Source organism: Octopus bimaculoides, chromosome 4 (genome assembly GCF_001194135.2).
Source record: "Octopus bimaculoides isolate UCB-OBI-ISO-001 chromosome 4, ASM119413v2, whole genome shotgun sequence".
NCBI classification, from domain to species: domain Eukaryota; kingdom Metazoa; phylum Mollusca; class Cephalopoda; order Octopoda; family Octopodidae; genus Octopus; species Octopus bimaculoides.
In genome coordinates this window covers 76,497,237-76,523,148 of record NC_068984.1, presented here as the reverse complement: position 1 = coordinate 76,523,148, position 25,912 = coordinate 76,497,237, and the positions used below count along the sequence as shown (strand labels likewise).

At 35.4% G+C, this 25,912-nt stretch overlaps 1 protein-coding gene across 1 annotated transcript in view; it reads right to left on the bottom strand.

Moving 5' to 3' along the window:
* Positions 1 to 3,227: 3,227 nt before the first annotated feature.
* LOC106878826 (cold shock domain-containing protein E1) overlaps positions 3,228 to 25,912 on the bottom strand; it is a 69,919-nt gene continuing 47,234 nt past the window's right edge. Inside the window, exons 13-19 of the mRNA XM_014928166.2 lie at positions 24,615 to 24,736; positions 24,168 to 24,340; positions 23,749 to 23,875; positions 21,918 to 22,026; positions 19,671 to 19,855; positions 15,860 to 16,023; positions 3,228 to 10,049 (exon numbers count right to left, since the gene is read on the bottom strand). Coding sequence (XP_014783652.1) covers positions 9,899 to 10,049; positions 15,860 to 16,023; positions 19,671 to 19,855; positions 21,918 to 22,026; positions 23,749 to 23,875; positions 24,168 to 24,340; positions 24,615 to 24,736 — 1,031 coding nt within the window. The 3' untranslated portion in view covers positions 3,228 to 9,898. The remainder of the gene's footprint in view (positions 10,050 to 15,859; positions 16,024 to 19,670; positions 19,856 to 21,917; positions 22,027 to 23,748; positions 23,876 to 24,167; positions 24,341 to 24,614; positions 24,737 to 25,912) is intronic.

Here is a 25,912-nt window from a genome sequence, read left to right as displayed (position 1 = left end):
GGAGGGAGAGAGAGAGAGAGAGAGAGAGAGAGAGGGAATCAAAGAAATATTACTTTTCTTTTCTTCTAGTAATATTTCTCTTCAGGTTCAAGATATTGCACTTTGATATCAAAATGTTTCAAATTACAATATATCATATCATGTACCACATCATAAGTCAAGAGTCAATGAAAAATAAACTACTAATAGAGAGCACAAGGCCAAAAATTGGGTGAGGAGGTGAACAGTCTATTATAAAGACCTCAGTACTTGACTGGTACTTTATTGACCCTGAAAATATGAAAGGTAAAGTTGACCTAGGAGGGATTTGAACACCACGTAAAGATAAAGAAATATAAAGTTATGGGTTCTGATTTAGGCGCAAGGCCAACAATTTTAAGGGGAAGAGTTAGTTGATGCCATGACCCCAGTACTTGACTGGTACTTTACTTTATCGACCCTGGATGGATGAAATGTAAAGCTGACTACGGTAGAATTTGAAACAAGAGAGTAAGAGCCAGAAGGAATGCCACAAAGCATTCTCTTTGATGCTCAATGATTCTGTTAATCTACCACCATCATGTTTAAAATTTTGGCACAAGGCCAGCAATTTTAAAACAGTGGGATTAATCGACTACATTGATTCCAGTACTTGACTGGTACTTCATTTTATCGATCCTAAAAAGGATGAAAGTCTCAGTTGACCAATGTGTGATCTGAACTCAAGGGTGTAAAGCGCCAGAATAAATATTGCTACACATTTTGTCCGACACACTAGGCACAAGGACACACATTTTGGGTCAACTGATCTCCAGCACTAGACTAGACTGGTATATATTTCATCAACTCTGGCAGGATCTGAAACCAGAGTGTAATGAAACTCAAAATGCCACACTATAGATATCAACCAATTCAGGTTCTCTTCTCAATAATTTCTAATATTGACACAAGGCCTCAATTTTTAAGGGGATGAGAGCAGTTGATTAAATCAACCAGTACTTGACTATTACTTTATTTATTGACCCCTGTAAATATTTAAAAAAATGCGAAGTTAATCTTAGTAGGATTTGAACTCAGAACATTGAGAGAAGTAAGCAAATACAGCAAGACATTTTCTTCATAATTCTAAAAATTCTGATATTCAACTACCATAATTATTTCTAACAAAGGCCCAGGGCCAGAAATTTGAAGGTGGGAGGGGTTGGTCGATTCAATCAAACAGCCCAAGAGTTCACTGGTACTTTATTTTATTGGCTCCGGTGCGAGGAAGGCAAAGCTTATCTTGGCAACATTTAGACTCAGAATATAAAATGCTGGAACAATTTATCAGAAAATGTTTTGTGAGATACTCTATCAATTCTACCACTGCAGCAGCAGCAATAATAATAATAATAATAATAATAATCCTTTCTACTAGAGGCACAAGGCCTCAAATTAGGGAGGAGGGGACTGGTTGATTAAATTGATCCCAGTGTTTCACTGGCACTTAATCTATCAACCCCGAAAGGATGAAAAGCAAAGATGACTTCAGTGGAATTTGAACTCAGAATGTAGCAACGGGCGAAATACCGCTAAGCATTTCATCCAGCACGCTAACGATTCTAATAATAACATAGGCAAAAGGCCTGAAATTTTAGGAAAAGGGGGTTAGTCAATTACATCAACCTCATTAATATTAATGATTTCAAATTTTGGCAAAAAGCCAGCAATTTCAGTGAGAGAGAGTAAGTTGATTACATCGACCCCTGTGCTTAACAAGTACTTACTTAATCGACTCCAAAAGAACAAAAGGTGAAGTCGACCTTGGAGGAATTTGAATTCAGAACATAAAGACAGACGAAATGCTGCTAGACATTTTGTCTAATGTGTTAACTATTCTGCTAGCTCGCTGCCTTCTTAATAATAATAATAATAATAATAATAATAATAATAATAATAATAATAACAAATGAATAATGATCAGAACATTAAGGTAATTTCAGTCAAAAAATACAAAGCATGATAGTAAACTTAGATGTTGAATTTAAGGAGTTCAATGCTAAAAACATCAAATACCAATAAACATAAACAATACACTAGATAGAAATCTTTCTGTCTTTCAACTAGACCCAAGCTTAGTTGATCCAAATTAAAAGCAGTAGTCTACTGGATCAACTCTAATCCACTAGAGAGATATAAAAGACAAAGTTAATAATGGTAGAAACTGAAATTGAACTCAAAACAGTACGAGCTAAACTAAATAGTGCAAATCCTTTAAGTCTGATTTCTGTATGATTTCTGCTACTTTAATACCCTCAACCAATGAAATGAAAAAGAAAATAAAAAGAAAATAATTTTCTGAACATAGGTACAAGGCTAGAAATTTTTAGTGGGCAAGATGAGACAGTGAATTAACTCAATCCCAGTAGTTAAATAATACTCTGTTTCATCAACTCAAAAGAAGTTGAACTCAGCAGAATTTGAAGTCAGAATATGAATAGCTGGAGCAAATACCACAAGGCAATATTGACTGACTTGAATAATCCTGCCATTCCACAGCAGCAGCAGCAGCAGCAGTAGTAGTAGTAGTAGTAGTAGTTGCTGTTGTTGTTCCTAACATTGGCACTAAGATTGAAATTTATTTTATCAGAGAAAAATAGACCCCAATGGTACTTATTTTATCGATGCTAGGAAGATGAAAGTCCATGTTGACCAGGATAAGTTAATAACTAAAAAATAAAAGGCATCATTTTTTTCCAGCACACTCTGTTCAGCAAATCAACCACCTTAAAACTTTTTAATCAATTAATGAATAAAGATATTAATAAATTTCTTTCACAGGCACAAGCCTATGAATTTAAAATAGAAGCAGAGAACAATGAAATAATAGCACTGACAGAAACTGAAATGCAAACCAGATGGGAGTTTTCATCTAACTTAAGTCTTATCCTATTTTAATCCAAGAGACAAAGTTGTATTTTTATTACAGTATGAGTTGTGTGTCAGAAAAATTTTGAGCGAGAGAGAGAGAAATAACAAAAAATCAAAGACTACCTTTCATTTTGGCTTCCTTTATCAAGTACCTAAAAATTCAAGCAGCTATTTACGAAGAGGAAGAAATCAGATGTCAGCCTAATAATTCTTTTAAAGAAGCCACAAGATTTTTTTTTGGTTGTATATCATTAGTATGTCATTTTAAATATAAAATAAAAGAAAAAAAGGACAATAATGTATCAAAATAAAATAAAAAATAAAAATTCACAGCAGTATAAATTTTCAATTTTGTTTTATATAATCATGAAATCATAAAGTTGTTTACTCCCTCCCTTCCAGAGGTGATTTGGGTTAATTTTATACAGAAAGAGACAGAAACACTAATGCATACACACACTCACTTTCACATTCTTGCATGTGCATATACAAGGCATGGGCAATCCTTTTCCAAAAAAAAGTAGGCCACATGAGACATTGTTCATCATCAGGCAGGTCGCACTACTCAAAAATTGATAATTTTTTCATTCAGCATGCCATTCAGAAAATCCCACAGGCCACAAGTTGCCCATAACTGGATATAGACACATATCGGATATAGACACAGATTGGATATTTACGTGTGCATGTGTATACATATATATACACATACACATTACATATACATACATATATATATTCTATGTATGTTACTATTTACATATGTATATATGTTAGTCATGTTTAAAGTAAACAGGAATTATATGTTATCTGGACATAAGGTTTCGTTCAATTAGTCATTTAATTGACCCACTATACACGTCAGCAACTTGAGTTGAAAGAGAAAAAACAAAAATGTTCTTCAAAGAACCAAGTATAAAATCCTATTTACCTTTCGTATGACAAACATATATCAGAATCATCACACTTATATTACAAAGAATGTATCGAACATTTGCCTTTTTCTTTTTACCTCAAAATAAAATGAAAACGGCACATCCAGGATCACTATGAAGTCCTCATGCAATTATAAATTTTTTAATAACATGAATTCTATATATGATAGAATTAAATTGTAAAGAACATAAAGAAGTTTGATGTATCTTATTGCCATCAAATAAGAAATTTAAAAACATTTTTTTTTTTTTTACATTATTTTATAGGGACATGTAAAGATTACTGTTTTCACAACCCAAATTCTGAAGCTAACTTGCAGGCTAAAATAATAACTAGTGTAATTCAGAATATAATTGAAAAATCAGCCACAAACTAATTTCTAGAACATCAGAATCAAATCAGTCTGTATACCTGAGAGTGTACACTAAAATTTTAAAATCTTGAAAAATTTATCTAAAACTGTAATAACTTCTTCCACTGATATATATGCATATGTGTGTGTGTATATACACACACAGATAGTAGAGAAGATGGCTGCACAGAAAGCAAGAGCCCCACTGGGTCCTGATTCTGCTATTACATGTCCCTTTAAACTGAGGATTTTATGTTAATATTGGCCAAATAAGCCATCTCAGCAGCTATGAAAAATAGAGCTGCTTAATATGGTCATCTTCAGAGTCGTGAATGTCAAACATCAGATTTATAACTAAAGTTATACAAATTTAAAATTGAATAGGGACTTCATATATATATATATATATATATATATATATATACATACACACACACACACACACACACACACACACAGTTTTCAGTTATTGGACTGTGACCATGTTGGGGTACTGCCTGTAGGGTTTCAGGCAATTATATCAACCCCAATACTTTATTAGCTATTTATTTTATCGACCTTGTATGGGCATACAACAAAACCAACCTGAATTTAAAGTGATGTGATCAGGGTGGAACTAAATAACACAAGATATTTTTGTTTCTACACAGATTGCATCATTCCATTTATTACAAACGCACATACACACACACACGTCTAACAAGCTTCCACACACTCCTGTCATCCAAATTTCAATCACATGTGACTGTCCCACCCTTTACTAGAAACCATGGTAAAGGTTAAGACTTGCCCTAGGTTCTGCACAGCTGGAGCAAACCTGGAGCTACAGAACTGCAAAGCAGCCATCATACACACTTCTCCACATTCTTGTATTAAGTTCATTTTATTTCATACCATTCTTACAACCAAACAACACACTGTGTGTGTGTGTGTGTGTGTGTGTGTGTGTGTGTGTGTGTGTGTATACATACACAGACACACACTTTCGTGTAAATATTTACTCTTGTACAAAACTGGAAATACTTTTTGTGAAGAAAAAAATTTGTAAATCATTTTATAGAATATGCTCAACTTAAAAGAAACATCAAGAGTAAGAAGAAAAAAAAGAAAATAATAATAATAATAATAATAATAATAATAATAATAATAACAACAACAATAAATCTAAAAAATAAATAAAAGATAAATACCAAACTTCAGAAAAGAAAAAGAAATTCAGCAATGAGGCCCAAAAAAAATGAGCAATTGTTGGGGACATTCATGGAAGGAAGGTCTTAGGGTGGGTATATCAGTTAGTGAAGCGAAGCATCTGAGACAAGAAAATTGAGGAAAGTTTGTAAAATGTTTTCATGTTAATCTAATCAAATCAGCAAACACTTCAAAATAACATACAAAAGAAAGTCAACATATTTTTTATTATGAAATGAGTTTTTTTGTTTTTTGATAGGTTTTTGGTGTTTTTGTTTGTTTGTTTTTTTTATGTGATGTCTGTCATTGTTTCTTTTTTTAATATTTTTTGGAACTACTCTGCTCCATTTTTTGATATGTTGCTCAAACATTTCATTCAGTATTCTCTCCAGTCTATCTTCAAAGTGGTATTCCCAGACTATGTAGACTAAGGAACGAAACAAGGATCCTTTCTTCTTCTTAGGTCAGTAATTGTTGGAAACAACCAGAACAAGTCAGTAGAAATAAGCTATTCAAGCTTCCATCTATAGACCAGCTCAGGAATACTACCTGAAGACATTTAGAGAGAACACCAAAAGAAGCATGGTGCCAACAACACACCTAAAATGAAGAAACTGTCCAACTCATTCACACCATACCCACCAAAAACAAAAGCTGGACATCACATACAAAAGAGCTTTCTAAATTTACAAGGGTCAATTTTCATACTTCATCATATCTTTTCTTTGTTTTGTTCAATTTTTACTTTTAGTTGTCGTGTATCTTGGTTTTTTTTGTTTTTGTTTTTTACTCAAGTTTTTCATTACAGAAAATGTGATCCATAATCCACTTGAATTATGGATGAATTACTTGAAGACTTTATCTTCATGCTGTATATCGTTAGAGCAGGCAAGTCACCTTAGCAAGCCCATCTCTCTCCCATATATATATATATATATATATTATTCCTTAACAAGAATAGTACTGACAATGACTTTGAAGTTTCATCCTGCTAAACCATCATCAGATGATAGCTTAACTGGCTGAAACTTCAAAGTTACTATCAGTACTATTCTCATTAAAGAATAATAAATACATAAATATATATATATATATATATATATATATATACATGTGTGTATATATTCACAGGTTTTGAGAACTGAGCACAGTAAGCTAACAAAAGTCTCTGCAATTTCAGTGTTTCTCAAAATTTTTATGGAAATGAGAAAAGTATGGCTCACACATACACCAGCACCATACTGTAGTGGTACTTCTTTTACATGTAGATAGATATAATGAGCTGCTGAAAGTTTACAATGTACACACATCGCAGTCGTCAACAAAAAGCTACATGTACCATGGTCTCTAGTTGTGGATAGGGCACTCCACAACCACCATGATAAGGAGATAGAATGAAGAACTATTAACCAGTTAGTTAGTATTTCCATTCCTCAGCAACTCAATTGACTGCAGCATTTGTTTCCCATTTCTTTATTTTTTTTTTTTATTTTATTTTTTTTGCTGAAGAATATTGCAGAAAAACAAGAACTTAATAAATGATTAAAAAAAATGTTTTTGTTGGGTTTTTTTTTTCAAAAAAAGAAATTGTCAAGAAAACAGGGAAGAGATGATATTTGTCAGCAGTAGAGTATTTAAAAAATTTTTTTATTGTTTATTTTTTACTTTTTTTTTGAGTAGCACAAAAGTTTTAGTAAGAATTACAAGAGTTATGCTTTGGTTTTTTTGTTGTTTTTTTAAAGGTAGGTGGGGTTTGTAGGGGCTATTTTTCTTGTTTTTTTGTTTGTATGAGAAAGGGGGGTTCTTGGGGGGGGGTTCCTTTTTTTTTTTTTCAGTTCTCTTTTTGAAGGGGTTTTTTTTATGGAATTCTCTTTTTTTTTTGCAATTAGTTTTGACTTTTAAAATTTTTTTTTCATTTTTAATTTCATTTTTTCAAAGTTTGTTTTGAACGAAAAACAGAAAGAATCAATTGTCAATAGCACAGATAAAAAAATATTTCTTTTGCAAAAATCAATATATCAAGCAAAAGAAATATCTATAAAGAAAAAAAATAGACAGAGAGAAAGAGAAACAGAGAGGAAAGTGTTGTTCAATCAGGTTTTCATTTGGACTAATAATAAATTCATTAATCAGAGAAAACACCAGATTAAAATCTGAAACTTTAAAAATCATTAATTCATATTTTTGTGGGAAGAAGTTAATCTAATGGTGATGCTAAGAAGGCTCTAGAAATTCATAATGCCAGCCGAATCACTAAGAAAACATAAGAGAGAGCTTTTACATTATTCTATATAATATGGAAGTGAAGTTTACAACATGGCTCACTTCTTATAGCTAACCCTCAATGAAAAACATTTCAAAAATGGACGTTGACAAATGTTATGATGAAGTCAAATGTCACTGGAACAGGCTAACGACAGTTTTGCTAATTGTGATCAGTTAGAAAGAACTAAATAGCCAGAACCGGTTGGTTGATCATATCAAATACCAGTCAACTAGGCCAATCAATTTTTCATTATATATCAATTGAAACTGGTCAGCCAGAGACAAATATTTTACTTAGGTATAAACCAATAAATTTGCTATAAGGTCAATTAGAAAATAGTCAGCCAAAACTGGTTAATAAGATCATTAAACAGCATGCAACTAGGCCAATGATTTTCACCTGATAATCAGTCAGAGGTGGTCATCGCTGATATATGAAACTCTGCAGTTTAATTAAATAATTAAGCCAGTAATCAAGACTTTATAAGATGAAAGAATAAGGTTGTCTCAATCTGTATGAAGTTAAAACTAGTGTCACAAAACACTTTGTTCAGGCAAAGGATGCTTTGTCTGAAAAGAAAAAAGCTGACACAGAAGCTAACACTTGAGGATATACAAGGACATTGCTCAGCCTCGACTGACAGCAAAGTAGGATACAAATTTTGTTAGATTAATTAATTTAGCTCTAATCTTACAGAACTATTGACGCTTAACAATCCATAATATCAAGGCATTGACTAATTTAAAAAAAAATATATTTTTTTAAATCATTTTGAAAGCATTCATGAGGAGGGGTGAAAATGAAAGGGAATTTTTTTTTTTTTATTTATTCCTTTTAGCTTTTTTTTAAGAAAATTTTTATGGGATTTTTCATCTTTTTTTCAATTTTTAAAAGTTTTTTTCAATTTTTTTTGGCTTTTTAAAATTTTCTTTCTTTTTTAGGGGAATGTAGTGGGGAGTTAAAAAAAAAATTAAATTAGGATGGTGCGGAAGAGCAGGATGGAGAGAATAGTAATGCTTAAAGCTACAACTTCCATGTTATGTTATGGAAGACCATAGTTGAAGAATAATCATGACGCACAAACAGTTAACTGTCTCTAGCAAGGGGAATGTCACACCAAGGCAGAAAAATACATAGTTAGACAGACGAAAATCAAAAACAGAAAGAGAGAGGAGACTGAAAAGAATAGTAGAGAGAAAGAGAGACAGACAGACAGAGATTTGGCAGAAAAAAAAGAAAACAATATATATTTAAACATAACTTAAAAACTAAATTGAGGAAGGGAAAGAGAGAAAGCGTGAGACTTTACTCATGCACAAGTGTGAATAGTGTGAGAAAGAGAGGAAGTAGCTTATGAGAGAGAAGGAAGGAAGGAAGGAAAAAAGGAGAATTTGTGTAAGTAAATATGTGTTTCTGTATGTGTAAGAGGGGAGAGAGAGAAAAACGAGTGTTTGTGTGAGTGAGTATGTGTTAATATTACGTATGTTTGAGGAAAATATGTATGTGTGTACACATGCACAAGTATGTGTGTATGTTTGTGTGTGTGCACTCACACATATACATATCTATGTATATATGTATTGATACATGTATGTAAAGATGGAATAGATAACTTCTGAAATTCCAGCATGTTCAAGTGAATCAAAAAGATCTTTACAAATAGTTGTTACAATTTTTATTTATTTTTCTTATTTTCTTAATTGATAAGAGTTGAAATTTGTTTTATTATGTTTGTTTTTTTTTTTTCTTCTTAAGAAGGAAATAGATAAATAAATATTCAAATGAATTTTTTTTTTTATTTTTTACTTTTTCTGTAGAGAAATAAAGAAGAAAAAAAAGGATATGAACCGTAAACTTCCAAAGTTCAATATTCAGTAAAGCAAATAAACGTATCTTGGAACACTGTACAGTTCAACCAAATAAATAAATGTTTTATAGGTAGTTCTAAATATGGGAATGTTTTTAAAAAAAAAACAGGCAAATCTGTATGTATTAGGAGAGTGGTTAGTAAATAACCAATTATATCTTCAGATGAATCTCCATTGCTTCATATATATAGATGTGTGTATGCATGTGTGTGTGTGTGTATTTATAGATATATGTATATATGTATGTATTTATATATATGAAGAAAGGTAGATATATAGCTGGAACTTCAGAATGGAAGCTTCTACATTAGAATGAGCAGTTGTAGAGTGTGAGTGAGAGAGAAGAAAAACAAACATTGAGAGAAATCTAAAGAACAGCAAGCTGTGGTCATAAGACTATTATTCTAGTATTTTTACAGCTGTCCGGGCATGGGCAAAACCTTTCGTGCCATCTGGACCTTTTGGTGCTCGAATTAGAATAATACGAGGGCCGGTCTCTTCTGTAAAACTCTTTAGTCGATTTAAGAGGCGATCTGGGCGTCGTGTATCACTAAATAAAAGAAAATAATTTCTAAATTACTAGCATATACCAAACGGCAAACAAAATTTCATTTAATATTCCAGAAATTCTGAACAGAAGAAAGCAACAAAAAAACAAAAAACATGAATGTATGCAATAAATATGAAGAATACCTACTCTAGTACAATCTTTAACCCTTTAGCATCCAGATTATTCTGTCAAATGTAATGCTTTTTCATTCAGTGCTTTTAATCAATCATGCATTATTATGTTGCTTCAAAATTTTGATGAGATTGTATATTTTATAGTGGCATTGGTGTTATAGACTGGATTTAGCTGGTTAGAACAGGTGTTCTCAACCAGGGTCCATATAAGATTTTTGGAGGTTTACAATTGCAATATAGTAAATTGGGGGTCCACAATAAATTTTCAGGGGCCATGAAAAAATTGTGCTCTAGACCAGTAAAGTTTATGTGCAATAAATTGGTTATACATCCCCAATACACAAAATATTTAACAATTTTAATACAAGTACTAATAATATTCAATTATAAAAAACAACAGGATTTTTTAAACACTGAATGGCTATGGGGGTCCACCCAAGTAAAATAGGAATCAAAGAGGTCCATAGGTAAAAATGGCTGACAACCCCTAGGTTAGAACATAAAACAGGTAGCTTATTTGGGCCAGACATGGCCTGTTTAAATGCTAAAGGGTTAAATAACGTGATGTATAACATATTCTGAGATGAGTTACAGCAATATCATCAATTTAACACTTTTCCATACTTGCATGGGTTTGACAGAGTTTATTTGAGACCAATTTTCTACAGCCAGATGTCCTTCTCCTTTCCTTCATAATCACATATTTCTTAACTCAATCCCACTGCATGTTGTCATGGATATCTTTTACCATAGCTACAGTCATGGCCAAAAGTTTGGAACATTTTGGGAATTTAATATAAAAATTCTAATTTTCAAACCTATATTCCAAATTTTTGGCCACGACTGTATAACTTGGCATTCATTTTTCCATGCTAGCATGGAAAATTATTACATGTACAGGATATTTTATTCCAGTGGAATTCAGAAGTGAAAAGCTACCAGGTGATTTGTTGATAGCAAAAGGGCTACAAAAGTCACCAGTTGCAGCCCAACTACAAACAATGATGTCACTGTATGAAGTCCAGTTAGAAATGAAGAAATAATACCATTTTGTAACTGTATCCTAGAGTAGATTATAAACATCCACACAAACATATATACACACATCATCATCATCATCAGTTCAATATCTAATTTTCAATGCTTGCATAGGTCAGACAGGATTTGTAGAGAGATATTTCCTATGGCCAAACGTTCTTACTGTTGCTATGCAAAGTAATATTATACTCTGCTCTGGGCATGTTTTCATGGAAGATTACAACCAAACAACATCTGTATGATAGCCATGCTTTCTGCTTACAATTTGCATATGATATAAAGACAAAGAAACACACACATACATCTGTGTTTGTACAGACACACACAACAGATTTTTTGAGTTTCTGTCTTCCAAATTCTCACACAAGACATTACTGGACCCAAGGATATAGGAGAACATATGTATCTCAGATGTCACACACAGAGACTGAACCCAGAGCCTATATCATTGAGAAGTGAACAACGTTTTTTTCTACAGAAGATAAATTCACAAAGCTGTGTAAACACCCAGTTTTTTTTTCTTTTCTTTTGGATTTTTCATGTTTTTGCCAGGAGGAAGAACAATAATTAAAACCTTTTTTACACATTTTACATACACTCTAAGAATAGTGGGGTGCAAATCAGATTGTGGGTTCTACTTGTATTTCTTATTAGACTATCTCAATGTAAAAAATAAAGCCTTCATTAACACAAAGACTTGTGATCAATTCAATATGTGAAGTAACCCAAAAGGTGTTTAAAACAAATTTTGGCATCATATTACACATTATATCCATAATGTTGGAGAACATATTATCTACACATAATTTAAATTTTAAGTTTTAACTTTATTTTTCTACATAGACATTAATATAAGTAAATGAAAATTTATTAACAATTTCAGCTGAAACAGTTAAAAAGCGGTGCAGTCAAATGAACATGAACCAGTGCATTAATTGTACTTATTTTATGAAACTCTAAAAGGTTGAAAACCTAAATGTGACCCAAGCAGGATGTCATCATCATCACTGTCGTCGTTTAACGTCCGCTTTCCATGCTGGCATGGGTTGGACAGTTTGACTGAGAGCTGGCAAGCCAGAAGGCCGCACCAGGCTCCAATCTGATCTAGTAGTGTTTCTACAACTGGATGCCCTTCCTTCCTAACGCCAACCACTCCAAGAGTGTAGTGGGTGTCTTTAATGTGTCACTGGCACGAGGGCCAGTCAGGCGGTACTGGCACTGGCCACGCTTGAATGACGCTTTTTACGTGCCACCAGCATGGGAGCCAGTCAAGCAGCACTGGCAATGACCATGCTCAAATGGTGCTTTTTACGTGGTACCAGCATGGAAGCCAGTCAGGTGGCACTGGCAACAATCACACTCGAATGGTGCATTTTATGTGCCACTAATACGGGACCAGCCAGGCGGCACTGGCACCAACCAGACTCGAACAGAGTTTTTTATGTGCCGCTGGTACGGGTGCCAAACAGACGGTACTGTCATTGGCCATGACAATGACTTCACTTACATCAACAGGTCTTTGCAAGCACAGCTTATTGCCACATGACTGAACAGTACTCTTAAATGGGCTGGTTATTCTGCACTGGCATAGGCCACGGTTAGTCTCACTTGGCTTGCCGGGTCTTCTCAAGCACAGCATATCTCCAAAGGTCTCGGTTGCTTGTCATCGGCTCGGTGAGGCCCAGTGTTTGAAGGTCATGCTTAACCACCTCATCCCAGATCTTCCTGGGTTTACCTCTTCCACAGGTTCCTTCTACTGCTAGGGTGTGACACTTTTTCACACTGCTGTCCTCATCCATATGCAACACATGACCATACCAGCGCAGTTGTCTCTCATGCACACCACATCTGATGCTTCTTATGCCCAACTTTTCTCTCGGGGCGTTTACACTCAGTCGTGTGTGCACACTGACATTACAGATCTAGCAGAGCATACTAGCTTCATTCCTTGCAAGCTTACGCATGTACTCAGCAGTTACGGCCCATGTTTCACTGCCATGTAGCATGGCTGTTCGCACATATGGGTCATACAGTCCACCTTTTACTCTGAGCGAGAGGCCCTTTGTCACCAGCAGAGGTAGAAGCTCTCTGAACTTTGCCCAGGCTATTCTTATTCTAGCAGCTACACTCTCAGAGCATCCACCCCTGCTACTGACTTGGTCACCTAGGTAATGGAAGCTATCAACTACTTGTAGTTTTTTTTCCCTGGAATGTAACAGAAGCTGTTTTCTGCACAAAAACTATCTTCCCAGTTAGCCTTCCTTTGATATCGCTGCACCTCTTGTGTGTCCATCACTTACACCGGGTACATCTTATGGAGCTTCTACCTATGCCTTTTCTACAGATCAAGCAAGGCCATCTACCTTAAGGGATTTGTGATTTGTCTGCCTTCCTACTTATTATGACTTTGGTTTTTGTTAGATTGAGTCTACGGCCCTTCGATTCTAGACCTTGCTTCTATACCTGAAACTTCTCCTCTAGTTCTGATATTGATTTAGCTATTAGAGCAAGGTCATCAGAATAGAGGAGCTCCCAGAGGCATCTTGTCATGAATTCCTCTGTTATTGCCTGGAAGACTATGATGAATAAGAGGGGGCTGAGGACTGATCCATGGTGGGCCCCTACCCAACCCGGAATTCTTCACTGTACTCACTGCCAACCCTCACCTTACTAGCAGCTTCTCTGTACACGGCTTGTACAGCTCTCACTAACCACTCATCTAATCCCTAGTTTCCACATTGACCACCAGATATAGGATCGGGGAACCTTGTCAGAGGTTTTCTCCATGTTAACGAAAGCCAGGTACAGAGGTTTATCTTTGGCTAGATATTTCTCCTGCAGCTGTCTTACCAGAAATATAACATCAGTGGTGCTTCTCCCTGGCACAAACCCAAACAGCATCTCATCTAGAGTGACTCTCTCTCTAATTAGTGGGCTATGACCCTCTCACTGGCTTTCATTACCTGATCCAACAACTTGATACTTTTGTAATTATTCAAATCTAATGCATCACCTTTACCTTTGTAGCAGTTGACTGTGGTGCTGCTACACCAGTCATTGGGTAAGACTCCGTCATGTATCACCTGATTGACTATACGGGTGACTAGACTACAGCTGACATCGCCAGATATTTTAAGCATCTCTGTAGTGATTCCTGATAGGCTGGGACCTTTCCCTGTCTTCATACCCTTAGTTGCTTTATCTACCAAGGTACTGTCAATTCGGATAGCTGGTCCCTCTGTTGGGTCAACATTCGGCAGACTCTCTTTCTCCCATTCATTCTCTTAATTTCATATTGGCATCTCCAAGTCTCTTTCCTTTCAGCCTCATTAAATGCAAGTGAGCCATTATCCATGCAGACACATTTCTCTCCTATGACATCACGACTCTCTCTCACACACTGTTTTGCAACATGAAACACTTCAAGTCTTTGGTCCTCACAACGCAGAACACTGGCAAGTATTTTCTTATCTGCTTTCCCTCTGGCTAAGTAAACTTGTCTCCTCGCTTCCCGTCTGGCAGTCTGATACAATTCCCTGCTACCACCATTCTTCCAGTCCTTCCATGCCTGTTTCTTTTCCCTAATGGCCCTGTCAACTACACTGTTCCACCACCACATTACCTTAGGTCGAGAGGGGACTTTGCACTATCCACAGATCTGGTCAGTAACCTCAACAGGTTGTCACGTACAAACCTCCAGTTGTTTTCCACATCATGTGATGTTATATCCCCCTCTATTTTTTCAAAAGCTTCAAGTAATACGTCTCTAAATCTCTGTCCATTTGCAGGATCTTTAAGCTTCTAGACCCTTCTTTTCCATGCTGGCCATCTTTTGGGCATCCATTTAGCGCCGATCCTGAAGTCACTAACTACTAATCTATGTTGTGGGGTGCATTCTAATCTATGTTGTGAGGAAAGTTTTGGCATTTATAAATAGCCATCTTTCCTGTTTCCTGGCGAGGATATAATCAATTTAATTAATGTGTCCACCAGATCGGTAGGTGAATAGGTGGCTGGCAGGTTTCCTGAAGTTAGTATTACAAACCATAAGATCATTTGTATTGCAGAATTCCAGCAGCCTGGTTCCCTCCTCATTGCGAGAACCAAAACCATAGCCTCCATATATGCCATGGAAGCCCCCTGCATGTCATCCAACATGCCCATTGAAGTCACCAACCACAAAGAGAAGGTCCCTGTCATTCTTCAACAAGGTAGTCTGCAAAAGGGTGTCATAAAATCAGTTCTTCTGTTCATCAGGTAACCCCGGCTGAGGGGCATAGGCTGATGTAAAGTCAGAAAAATGATAGTATTTGAATTAAGAAATTTCATCTGCGACTCCAATTCTGCCAAACCATACCCCATTATATAAAAGCAGAAACATTGCCAGCAAAAGTTAGCTCAACCTGCTTGAAAATACAGACCAAATCTACCTGAAACGACACTCTAATGTCTTTAAGAAGGAGACATGTTTTTTACATGTAGCCTCTAATATTCAACAAGACAGGATTTTCATAGTGGGAACACCTTTGATCATAAGTTTGCTCTATGAAGACTGGCCTGGTATAAGCAACAGAAAAAAAAAACAAGAATGTAAAAACTGTAAAAGTAACAAGAAGAAATGAGAAAAATGTAACTTACGTAATTTTACGCAAACTACAAGCTGAAAATTTGGCATTTCTTTGATTCTGCACAACTACAAATTCAACTTCATCACCAGGTTGCAGCTCAATACTGTCATGGACTTCAGTCATATGAAAGAATAGCTTTTTGCCATCTTCAACTTCATAATTCAGGAAGCCAAACTGAAAGAAAAATTTATGCAAATATGAATGTGTAGTAACGCCTGCGCATGCGTAGAATAAAACAAGCAAGCGTTTCCCGCTCAATTCATTCTCTTTCTCGCTGGCCAGCGATTGAGCATGGACGTGTGTTTAAAGCTGTCCCTACATCTTTCGGTCTTATACTCGACAGCTCGTTATTCTCACTAAAAGATATGTATGTTTACCAAGTAAATAAATGTTGTTTGAGTTGTTTAGTCTGGAGTTCAGCATTCTGTCAATTTCTTTAATTTTATAGTAGAAAGTCAGGTATACAATCTAAAGATGTATAACCCACTTTCTACTAAAAACGTATAAAATCTTTAAAAAAATATATAATCATTGTTTCTAGCATAGACACAAGGCCAAAAATCTAAGAGGAAAGATTAGTAGATTAAATTGACCCCAGTACTTCATTGGTATTTTATCAGCATTGTAAGGATGAAAGGCAAAATTTATCCTGCTGAGATACAAACTCAAAACATTAAGAACTGAAATATATGTATAGGTTTCAAATTTTGGGACAAGGCCAATAATTTCAAGGGAAAGGATAAGTCAATTACATTGACCCCAGTACTCGACATGTACTTATTTTATCAACCCTGAAAGGATGAAAGCCACGGGTGCCTGGTCAACAAGGCAAGAACCCTTTCTCCCTTTTATACCTATTTTTTTTTTACAGGTGTAATCTAAGAATTGGTTCATCCAGATTGGTCATTCTTCTGACATTCACCCACCTTTTAACAAATTAGCTAGAAGACAACACTTCCCTCTCTACTCTCACCTTTCTTTTCAAGTGGAACTTGAAAAAGTTGATGAGGCCTTGGTCAAAGAGGAAAGTATCTGACTTTAGCCCTTTCAAACAAACCAGACAAATGAAAATTACCTTCCCCTCCCAGTTAAAGGAGGTCGGCAGGGCAATTCTCACTATGGATTCAGCTGATAGCCAGATCCATCCTACACACGACAGCAGCTGTTCGACATAAACCCACAGGCCAGCAATACTCGAGCACTGGACGAGTGCATACAGAACAGTTACATCGCTGAGCACAACTTGGGCAGGCCCAGCTCACGGCACTTCCATGCCTGTAAAGTTTATCCTGAACAGGCAGCGCCCCTCGGTAGCACTGCCAGGCAAGGGACTTTTGGAAGTTAGCATAGAGCTCCCAGGAGCATCCTGTCTTGAATTCCTCTGTTATTGTCTGGAGGACTATGATAAATTGTAGCATTTATTTCATCTAAGGTTTGTTTCACTGCATATGCGAAGCCATTGCACTTGGCCTTGTTGTTGTTGCTTGTGTTGGTCTTGGTGGTGTTGCTGGTGGTAATCTCACTGGTACATGTTCCCACTTCTCTCTTCCTCCCTCTCCAGTGTAGGAGCAATAGTGGTGGTGAGAGCAAGGAAATGTTTGCTAGAAAGGCAGTCCATAGAACAGCCTTCATTCCCCTCTCTAGTGCTGCACATGCTGGAACACTTTTTCTCTTTCTCTTCTTTGCCTTTTAAGGTGTGGATTGGGCATAGAGAGTTTACGTTTGGTGTTTGAGATATGTTGTCGTTCGACTGCAGAGGGTGTGGTGTGCAAAGAAGGGAACAGCTTACAGTTCTCTTCATAGACATTTTTTGTAAAATTTTGAAGTTGGAAATTGAAATTTCAAAATTTGAAATGAGAAATTCGCCCCTAAAAGGGGAAAATTCTGCCTAACCGATTAGCTCAGCAAGAGCACAGTTGGCTTGGCTACAGAAATATGCAAAAATATCAATATATATTACAAAACTTTCAATGAAAATTGGGCAAAAAATTCACAGCTTCCAAAGACATGTCCATCTTTTTTGAAACCAATAATAATAATAATCCTTTCTACTATAGGCACAAGGCCTGAAATTTAGGGGAGGGGGGATAGCTGAGTACATGGGCCAATGCATTCGACTTACTCCCTCCCCCAAAATTGCTGGCTTTGTGCCAAAATTTGAAACCATTATTATGATTATTAATAATAATTAAGGCAATGAAATGGCAAAATCATTAGCCTGTCAGGCAAAATGCTTAGCAATATTTCATCTGTCTTAACATTCTGAGTTCAAATTCCGCTGAGATTACTTTGCCTTTCATCCCTTCGGGGTCAATAAAATAAGCACCAGTTGAGCACTAGGGTCAGTGTAACCGACTAACCTCTCCCCCAAAATTTCAGGCCTTGTGCTATAGTAGAAAGAATCATTGATAATAATAATAATAATAATAATAATAATAATGGTTTTTGGTTTAATCACAAGGCTAGTAATTTTGCAGTGAGAGGATTAGCTGATTACATCAACTCCCAATATTTGACTGCAAATGTATTTTTATCAATATTGAAAGGATAAAAGGCAAAGATGGAATTTGGCCTCAATGAGATTTGAACTAAGGAATGCAAAAAAGAGTTTTAACTAAATGCTGTATTTTATTTGATACTTAGATGCTTCTGTTAATCTACTTCTCTCAATAATTTATGACATTGGCATAATGCCATTCATTTGGGTGGATGGAAAAGATGATTACATCAATCTCGGTGTTTATCTAGTACTTTTTATCAACCTTCACATAAATTAAAATAATTTCAAACATAATATACGAAGGCCAGATATTTTGGGCATGGGTACATCAAATCAATTCTAGTACTTGAATAATTTTCTTTTTTTCCAACTCTGGATAGATGAATGCCTAATTTGACTTTAGCAAGATCTGAACTTGGAACTATTAAGAGCAGGAACAAATACAGTAAAGCATCTGACAAACTACCACCCTTAATTTCTTTTTCTTTGCAAATGCACAAGGCCTGAAATTGCTGTGTGACTGGTATTTATTTTATCAAAACTCCAGATGACAGAAAGACAAAAATTGACAATAATGGGAATGTGGGAACAGCCAACAGAAACAACCCTAATTATAAACACTAGCACAGGTATGGCTGTGTGACGAGAAGTTTGCTTCACAACCACATGGTTCCAGGTTCAGTCCCACTGCATGGCATAAAGCCTTGTGAATGCATTTGGAATGTATGTATAAGATGACAGAGGACCAAGAAACATGGTGCACTGCTGTACTCAAGAAGACCCATCCACCACAACAGAAGCGAGATCCTAAAACCAAGGTGCCATGTAAAAAAGCATTGGTGTGGAGGTGGGTGCCAAGTAAAAAGCACCCAGTACACTCTGTAAATTGGTTGGCATTAGGAAGGGCATCCAGTCATAAAACTCAAGCCAAAACAGACTATGGAACCTAGTGCAGCCTCTGGCCTTGCTAGTTCCTGTGAAGATGTCCAACCCATGCTAACATGGAAAACAGGCATATAATGATGTTACCTTTTTGTTTGTTTCCTACAACTGCTTGACAACTGGTGTTAGTTTGTTTACATTCACATAACTTAGCAGTTTGGCAAAAGAGACCAATAAAACAAGTACCAAACTTCAGAAAGTAAGTAAAACCCTTCAGTCAACCTTCCTCTGATATTGCTGCACCTCTTATGTGTCCATAGCTTGCACTGGGTGCATCTTTCTGCCCATGCCTTTCCTACTGATCGAGCAGAGTCATATGCCTGGAGGGATTTGTGATTTGTCTACTTCAAATGCAGAAACCATATAAAATTTAACTTACCAATCCCTTCACAGAATCAACTTTAGCACGCACATAGCTACGCATAGCAGCCACACAAACAGCTCGTTTTTTCCCAGTGGCTTTCACTGATGCAATCTGGAACTTTACAACATCACCCTTCTGGAGGAAATCTCGTTTATCAGCCAGGCTAGTAATACCATATTGGTACACTTCCTCTTCATCTTCTGTAACACAAAAAGAAATGAAAATAGGAAATTATTTCATAAATACGATCTTTCACATTTTAAGGTGTGTAATAACTTACAACTTTAATATGATATTCTTTTATTATTTTACAGGGTTCAGGCATTGAAAGGCAGCTGTTTTTTGCCTTACAACAGCACCAATATTTTGCCCTGCATTTTTTATCACTATGAGGCATAATCTTAGGTGTAATGAAAAGAACCAAATACTACAAGGTATTTTTGTTCAGCACAATACTGATTGTGTCAACCTCTCCTAATATCTAACCATCATCATTTTTTACATCCACTTCCCATGTTGGCACGGGTGGGATGCTTTGACAGGTTCTGATGGGTCAGACAACTTGCTTCTGTGTTTCAGTTTTGGCCTATTCTCTATTGGCTGGCTGCCCTTTCAAGCACCAACCACTTTATAGAGTGTAATAGATGTATTTTTTATGGCACCAGCACAACAGAAATTGTCTTGCCTGCAGCATGACTAAAGAATCCCCTCAAGTCAATATTGTCTCTGCTCAATTTGCAAACCACTTTGCAGAGTAATAAAATGGGTGTTTAATGTGCCATCAGCACTAATGAGGTTGTATAAAAGAGAGAACAAGAAAGAGAATGAGATGACTTCAGATGAGGTATTGTGGGAAGTTACAGTATGATGAGAGGATTGGATTTGTTGTCGAGAGGGTGGCAGCAGAGAAGGAACAGAAGAGAGGAGGAGGAATGAAGTATATTCTCAAGGTAACATGAACGAGGTAAACAGGAGGACATAGAGTCAGAAGACCTAGGGAGAGCATTTGAGAGATGCAAGAGCGAAATCCCACCCCTGCCCACTCTATCATAATCATTTGGAAACAGAGAGAAAGGAAAAGTAAAAGGAAAAGAGATAATGTGGGAATGGAAAGGTATGATAGATCCCAAAAAGTAGGGAATTCACTATGCACAGATCAAATGCTTTTGTCTCAAGTGGCTTGATATGATGACTAAAAGAAATGATGGAGAGAGATGGTAGACAGGTGTGAGGGTATAACAGGTTTCCATCTACCAAATTTCTTTTAAATGCTTTGATCAAAAAGATGCTATGGCGTTACATAGCAGGATTGAACCCAGAATCATGTGATTGTGAAGCAAACCTTTTAACCACACAGACATGCAGTATTAGTATTGGTTTCGAATTCTGGCCAAGGCCAGTAATTTCTGGGGAAGGGGTAAGTTGATTACATTGACCTCAGTGATCAACTTATTTTAGCAACCTCAAAAGGATCAAAGACAAAGTCGACCTCAGCGAAATTTGAACTCAGAACATAGAAGACAGACAAAATGCCACTAAGCATTTTGCTTGGTGTGCTAAGGATTCTACCTGCTCACTGCCTTTTGCAGTATTAATATTAACAATGATTTCAAACACTGACACAAGGTCATACATATTTAAGAAAGTTTATAGCCAACCCAGGCAGTATCTGAACTCAGAGCTTCCAGAGATTATAACTAGGCTTATCTGACATATTTCTGTAATCCACCTTCCTTACTCTTCAATATTTATAACTGCAAGGATTTTTAACATAAGCAAAAGGACCCAAATTTTGAGGAGTAGACCAATCTATTTTATTTACCCTGAAACTTGACTGTATCTATTTTATCAATCTTGGAAGGGCAAAAAGACAGTGGGGGACACAAAAAAAAAAACCTCACAAAGTGAAAGAGGATACAAAGGGAAGCAACTAAATACCACATGGCAGTTACCAAGCAATCAACTCTGATACTAGTAACTTGCCTCCCTACAAAATGTTTAGAGTGCTAGACCAGTATTTTAATAGCTCAGCAAAAATGTAATCACTCTCCATAAAAAAGTGTACAGCCTACCCAGATATAAGTCACAAAATTAACGAATCAGATCATATGTAAAACTAAAGCATAAGTAAGTACAAGAAAGACAATAGAATAATGTCAATTAAAAAGATCTAATAAAATAAATTTATAAATAATCTCTTACATATTGAGGAGTTTAAGAAAATAATGAAGGGTACAGAGTAGAATGAACTGAGGCACTTACCATCCAAACCAACTTGTACTAGACCACTATATTCATCCTGTTCAGGATTGACAATGCGTAAGGGTCGAATAATCTTTCCTTGTAGGGTCCCTTTTTCCCAAATAATTTCCTGAAAATGAAACGTCAAATTTCAAAACACTTAAAAAGAGGCAATTTAACATAAGCAGTGATAAAATTATTTTACTAAGAAAACATAATTCCTTAAGCTTTGATCACAAGATATCTAATGACAACTGTGCTTGCTCTAAAACGTTATCATCAACTATCAGTCCTGTACAAGGCTCAGGAGAGACTAACAATAGGGTACTGTCCCCACATCTAGGACAGTGCTGCTGCTGTTGCCACACACATGCATCTTAGACTGCATCCAAACACAATGATTGCTATGAAGACACTCATAAATACACTCCAAACTCTGGCCAACATAAGTATCATTTCCTTTCTGCCTTTTCTACTGAAACTATAATGGCCTTTATGCCTTAGTTCCAGCAAGTATAGTGCCATCTCCACCCAAGTACTCTCAATTCGCTCCTTATTTCTCCTTTCATCGTTTAGTGTCCACCCCCAACTCCCAAGTCCTATACTAATTACTACAACCAGTCATTACTTCCCAGAATACTGGCCTTCTTGCATTCTCTACCTATACATGCCTAACCTGCAATCTTCAACTTGCAACAGCTGAAGCAAATAGTAAAGACATCAATCTTGCCAATGCTGGAGGGCCTGCAAGGTCTATGAGTACAGTCCCTTCCTTCAGATGAAACTAATAAAAAGAAGAGAGATAAATTCATAACAAGAAAAATGTGACATATCTCCTACCATATAAAACTTAATTTTATTGCTTTATAAATTTAGTTACTGTACAAATTTCTATTTCTTATCTGTGTTTGCAATCAAATATAAAATTTTAAAATTTTTACCAATAACTTTTAGTATGCAATTTTAGTTATAAACTCAAATTTTCTTTCCAAAATGATGTAGGTGATATATACAGTAAACTACCCCCTATCCAGCACCACAGATAACTGACGTCTTCAGGTTACCTGATCATCACTTTTTAAATTACCTTAGTACCTTACAGAACTCATTAAAACTCCATCTATATACACCAATATTATCATTAATATTCTTAATTTAGTAGAAATGAGAGTAAAATGGGAAAATATAATTTAAATAAAGAACCTATATTAACCTAATAAAATACAGGAATTGTAAATACAATAAAATAAAATACTGCACTGTACCAAGAGAATGCTAAACTATTTGTTTAAGATACAGTAATAACTTTCTTTTAATAACAATTAACACAAATATTCTTGACTCTAATTAATAACACTTTTTTTTTTTTTTTTCTGGGCAGTGTTTCTTGAGAATTCCAGTTGGCTACCAGATAAGGTGAGTATACTATAATTGGAAACAACTAGTTCCAAATATGAATCTAAAAGTTTTCTCCCTCAAGATACTGAAAATACTGAGAGAAAAAAAATTCGGTTTTACTGGAGGCAATACAGATGTTGGTATTTCTGATTCCTCAACAGTAATGAAAATTAGATTGAAATCACATATGAAGAGAAGAGAAATACCAACTCACACACACACATATACTTTTACACACATATATACTTTTTACACACATCAGTTTCTATCTACCAAATCTTGTCACAAGGCTTTGGCTGGCCCAAGGGTATAGAAGACACTTACCCAAACTGCCAGGAAGTGGAACTGAACTTGAAACAAATGGTTGGGAAACAAATTTTAAGAAACTTAAAATTAAGAATCACTTATCTGAACTAAGCTCAAAATTGGGATTATTTCATGAAATTATACTTACCTCAGGTGAAACAGTGCCTTTCGGAAGTTTTTTGATGTTTTCAGCACTTAACTTGGCCCCTTTTTTAGCCAATGTATATTCTACTTCATCGCCAAGATTAAATTCCAACTGATCATTCTCAATAGAGCTGTTTTAAAAAGATACAGAGCAAAAAAAAATAAATAAAACATTAAGTTAGATGTCATGCATCAAGAGCAATAAGCAAGATGTTCAAATCTTAATACTTCAAGGGTAGTGATTTTACTGACAAAGTTAATACACAGACAATTTAAACCAGACCAAATTAAATACTTTCAGTTCTTCATTCACATGAAGAACTTAATCACATCATATAAAATAAACAATGTAATACAAGTGTTTGCTTGTACTGCATTATCACCCAGCCACCATGGAGCAATTCAAACGGATAATAAACTTACCTGAAATGAAAGAAAACTTCCTTCTCATGGTCAGCATTTTCAATGAATCCATAGTTGTCTTTCAATGTAGCAATGAAGCCTTGGCATTTGCCAGCAACATTGCGAAGAACTACTCTTATATTGACAGCTCTCTTCTGGCCATTTCTAGACGATTCACCAATGCTAAATTCAATCTAATGAAAAATAAAGGAATAAGAAATAATGACAGTTTAAAGAAGTCGAAGGTACTATTTTACAAGTCAAAATTACACGGTCTTGTAATATGCACATATTTAAATGTATTGTTTGATGTAAAAATTCTCAAGCATTACTTACAAGTTCTAAGTAAGACTTTCTTTCACTAACCTATCAGAGACTTACAGACTCCTTTTTCAATATTTTTTGCCACCCTCTAAAACCAATTAAAATAATAAAGAAAAAGGTACTTAAGAGCATTTTAAAATTTACCTTATCACCATATCTTGGAGGACCCTTCTGGTCCACTAAATCTTTTAAGTAATATGGAATTTGTTGAATAGCACCTTCATAGTCATATATTATATTTCCAGATTCCCCTTCTTTGTTTTTGCCTGCAAAACAGAGGAAGAATTTAGATAAAACATAACAAAAAAATAAAGAAGCTAATTTAATATTCTAAAAACTCGTACATAGCTGAAAAATCATTACAGACATCTATCAGTTTCAAAGCAGATTCACATCCTTACCAATGAAAGAGAAGCTTTACTTTAATTCTTTCAATAGACAAGCCAGTTCTCTGATACAAAACCACTTGCTTTAAAAAAAAAAAAACCTTCAAACATAATTTCACATAAAAATCTTTCGTTACATTATTACAAATACCAAATATATCTGCCAATAAATGGCAAACAAATGAGAGTGAGAACTGAATGCTAAAAAATCTCCCAAAAATAACAATATAATATATACACAAGAACTGAATTTTTGAGAGCTAAACGACTAAAATATTCAAGTCCTGCCACCAGCATTACATTTGTTAGGAACATAATGTTTATTGACCTCTAAATACATATGTAAAGAACATAATCCAACAATCTGAGCTATACTGGCCAGCTGATATAAAAATGATACACTTTTAAAAGATGGTTGGTAAGCTTCCAACAAACTGAGACTACGGTTCAGTTTTACATCCCAGTTAGAGTTGTACTATTCTGCTAAAGCTCTCAGGAACATCACAAACATCGCAATTCTCATGCCCTCAACTCAATAGTATCTTAAATGATTTCTCTGATTATTAAAGATCAGTCAACTGATTATTTATTACATCAGTTATGTTATCTGCAGGTCATCCCTGATGAAGTAGATCTACCATCAAAGGCGTTCCAGTCATTGTGGACCTGTACTTCTTTCAGGTATTGCATAGAATTTCATATTGTTTGACAACATATGTAGCAAATGGGCAAGAATAGTTTGCAGGAAAAATACAAAATATATCCCTGACATTTCAAGATGCTAGTGTATAATTAGAAGAACATTAGGCTGCTATTTTTACAAGGTTGTGCAATCACATAGTTCTTTCACTGGCTCACTACCCAAATGAATGAGTAGGATGAGGTATATTTTAGTGGTTTTTCGAACCTGACCAGAATCAACTACAACGAATGAAATACAACTAACCCTTGTTATAGCAAAAAATACTGATTTACTAACTGAAGTGTCTTTCTACTTTCATCATTGTTTAAAGCACACATTCTAACTCAACCCACAAAATATAGTTTTCTACAATA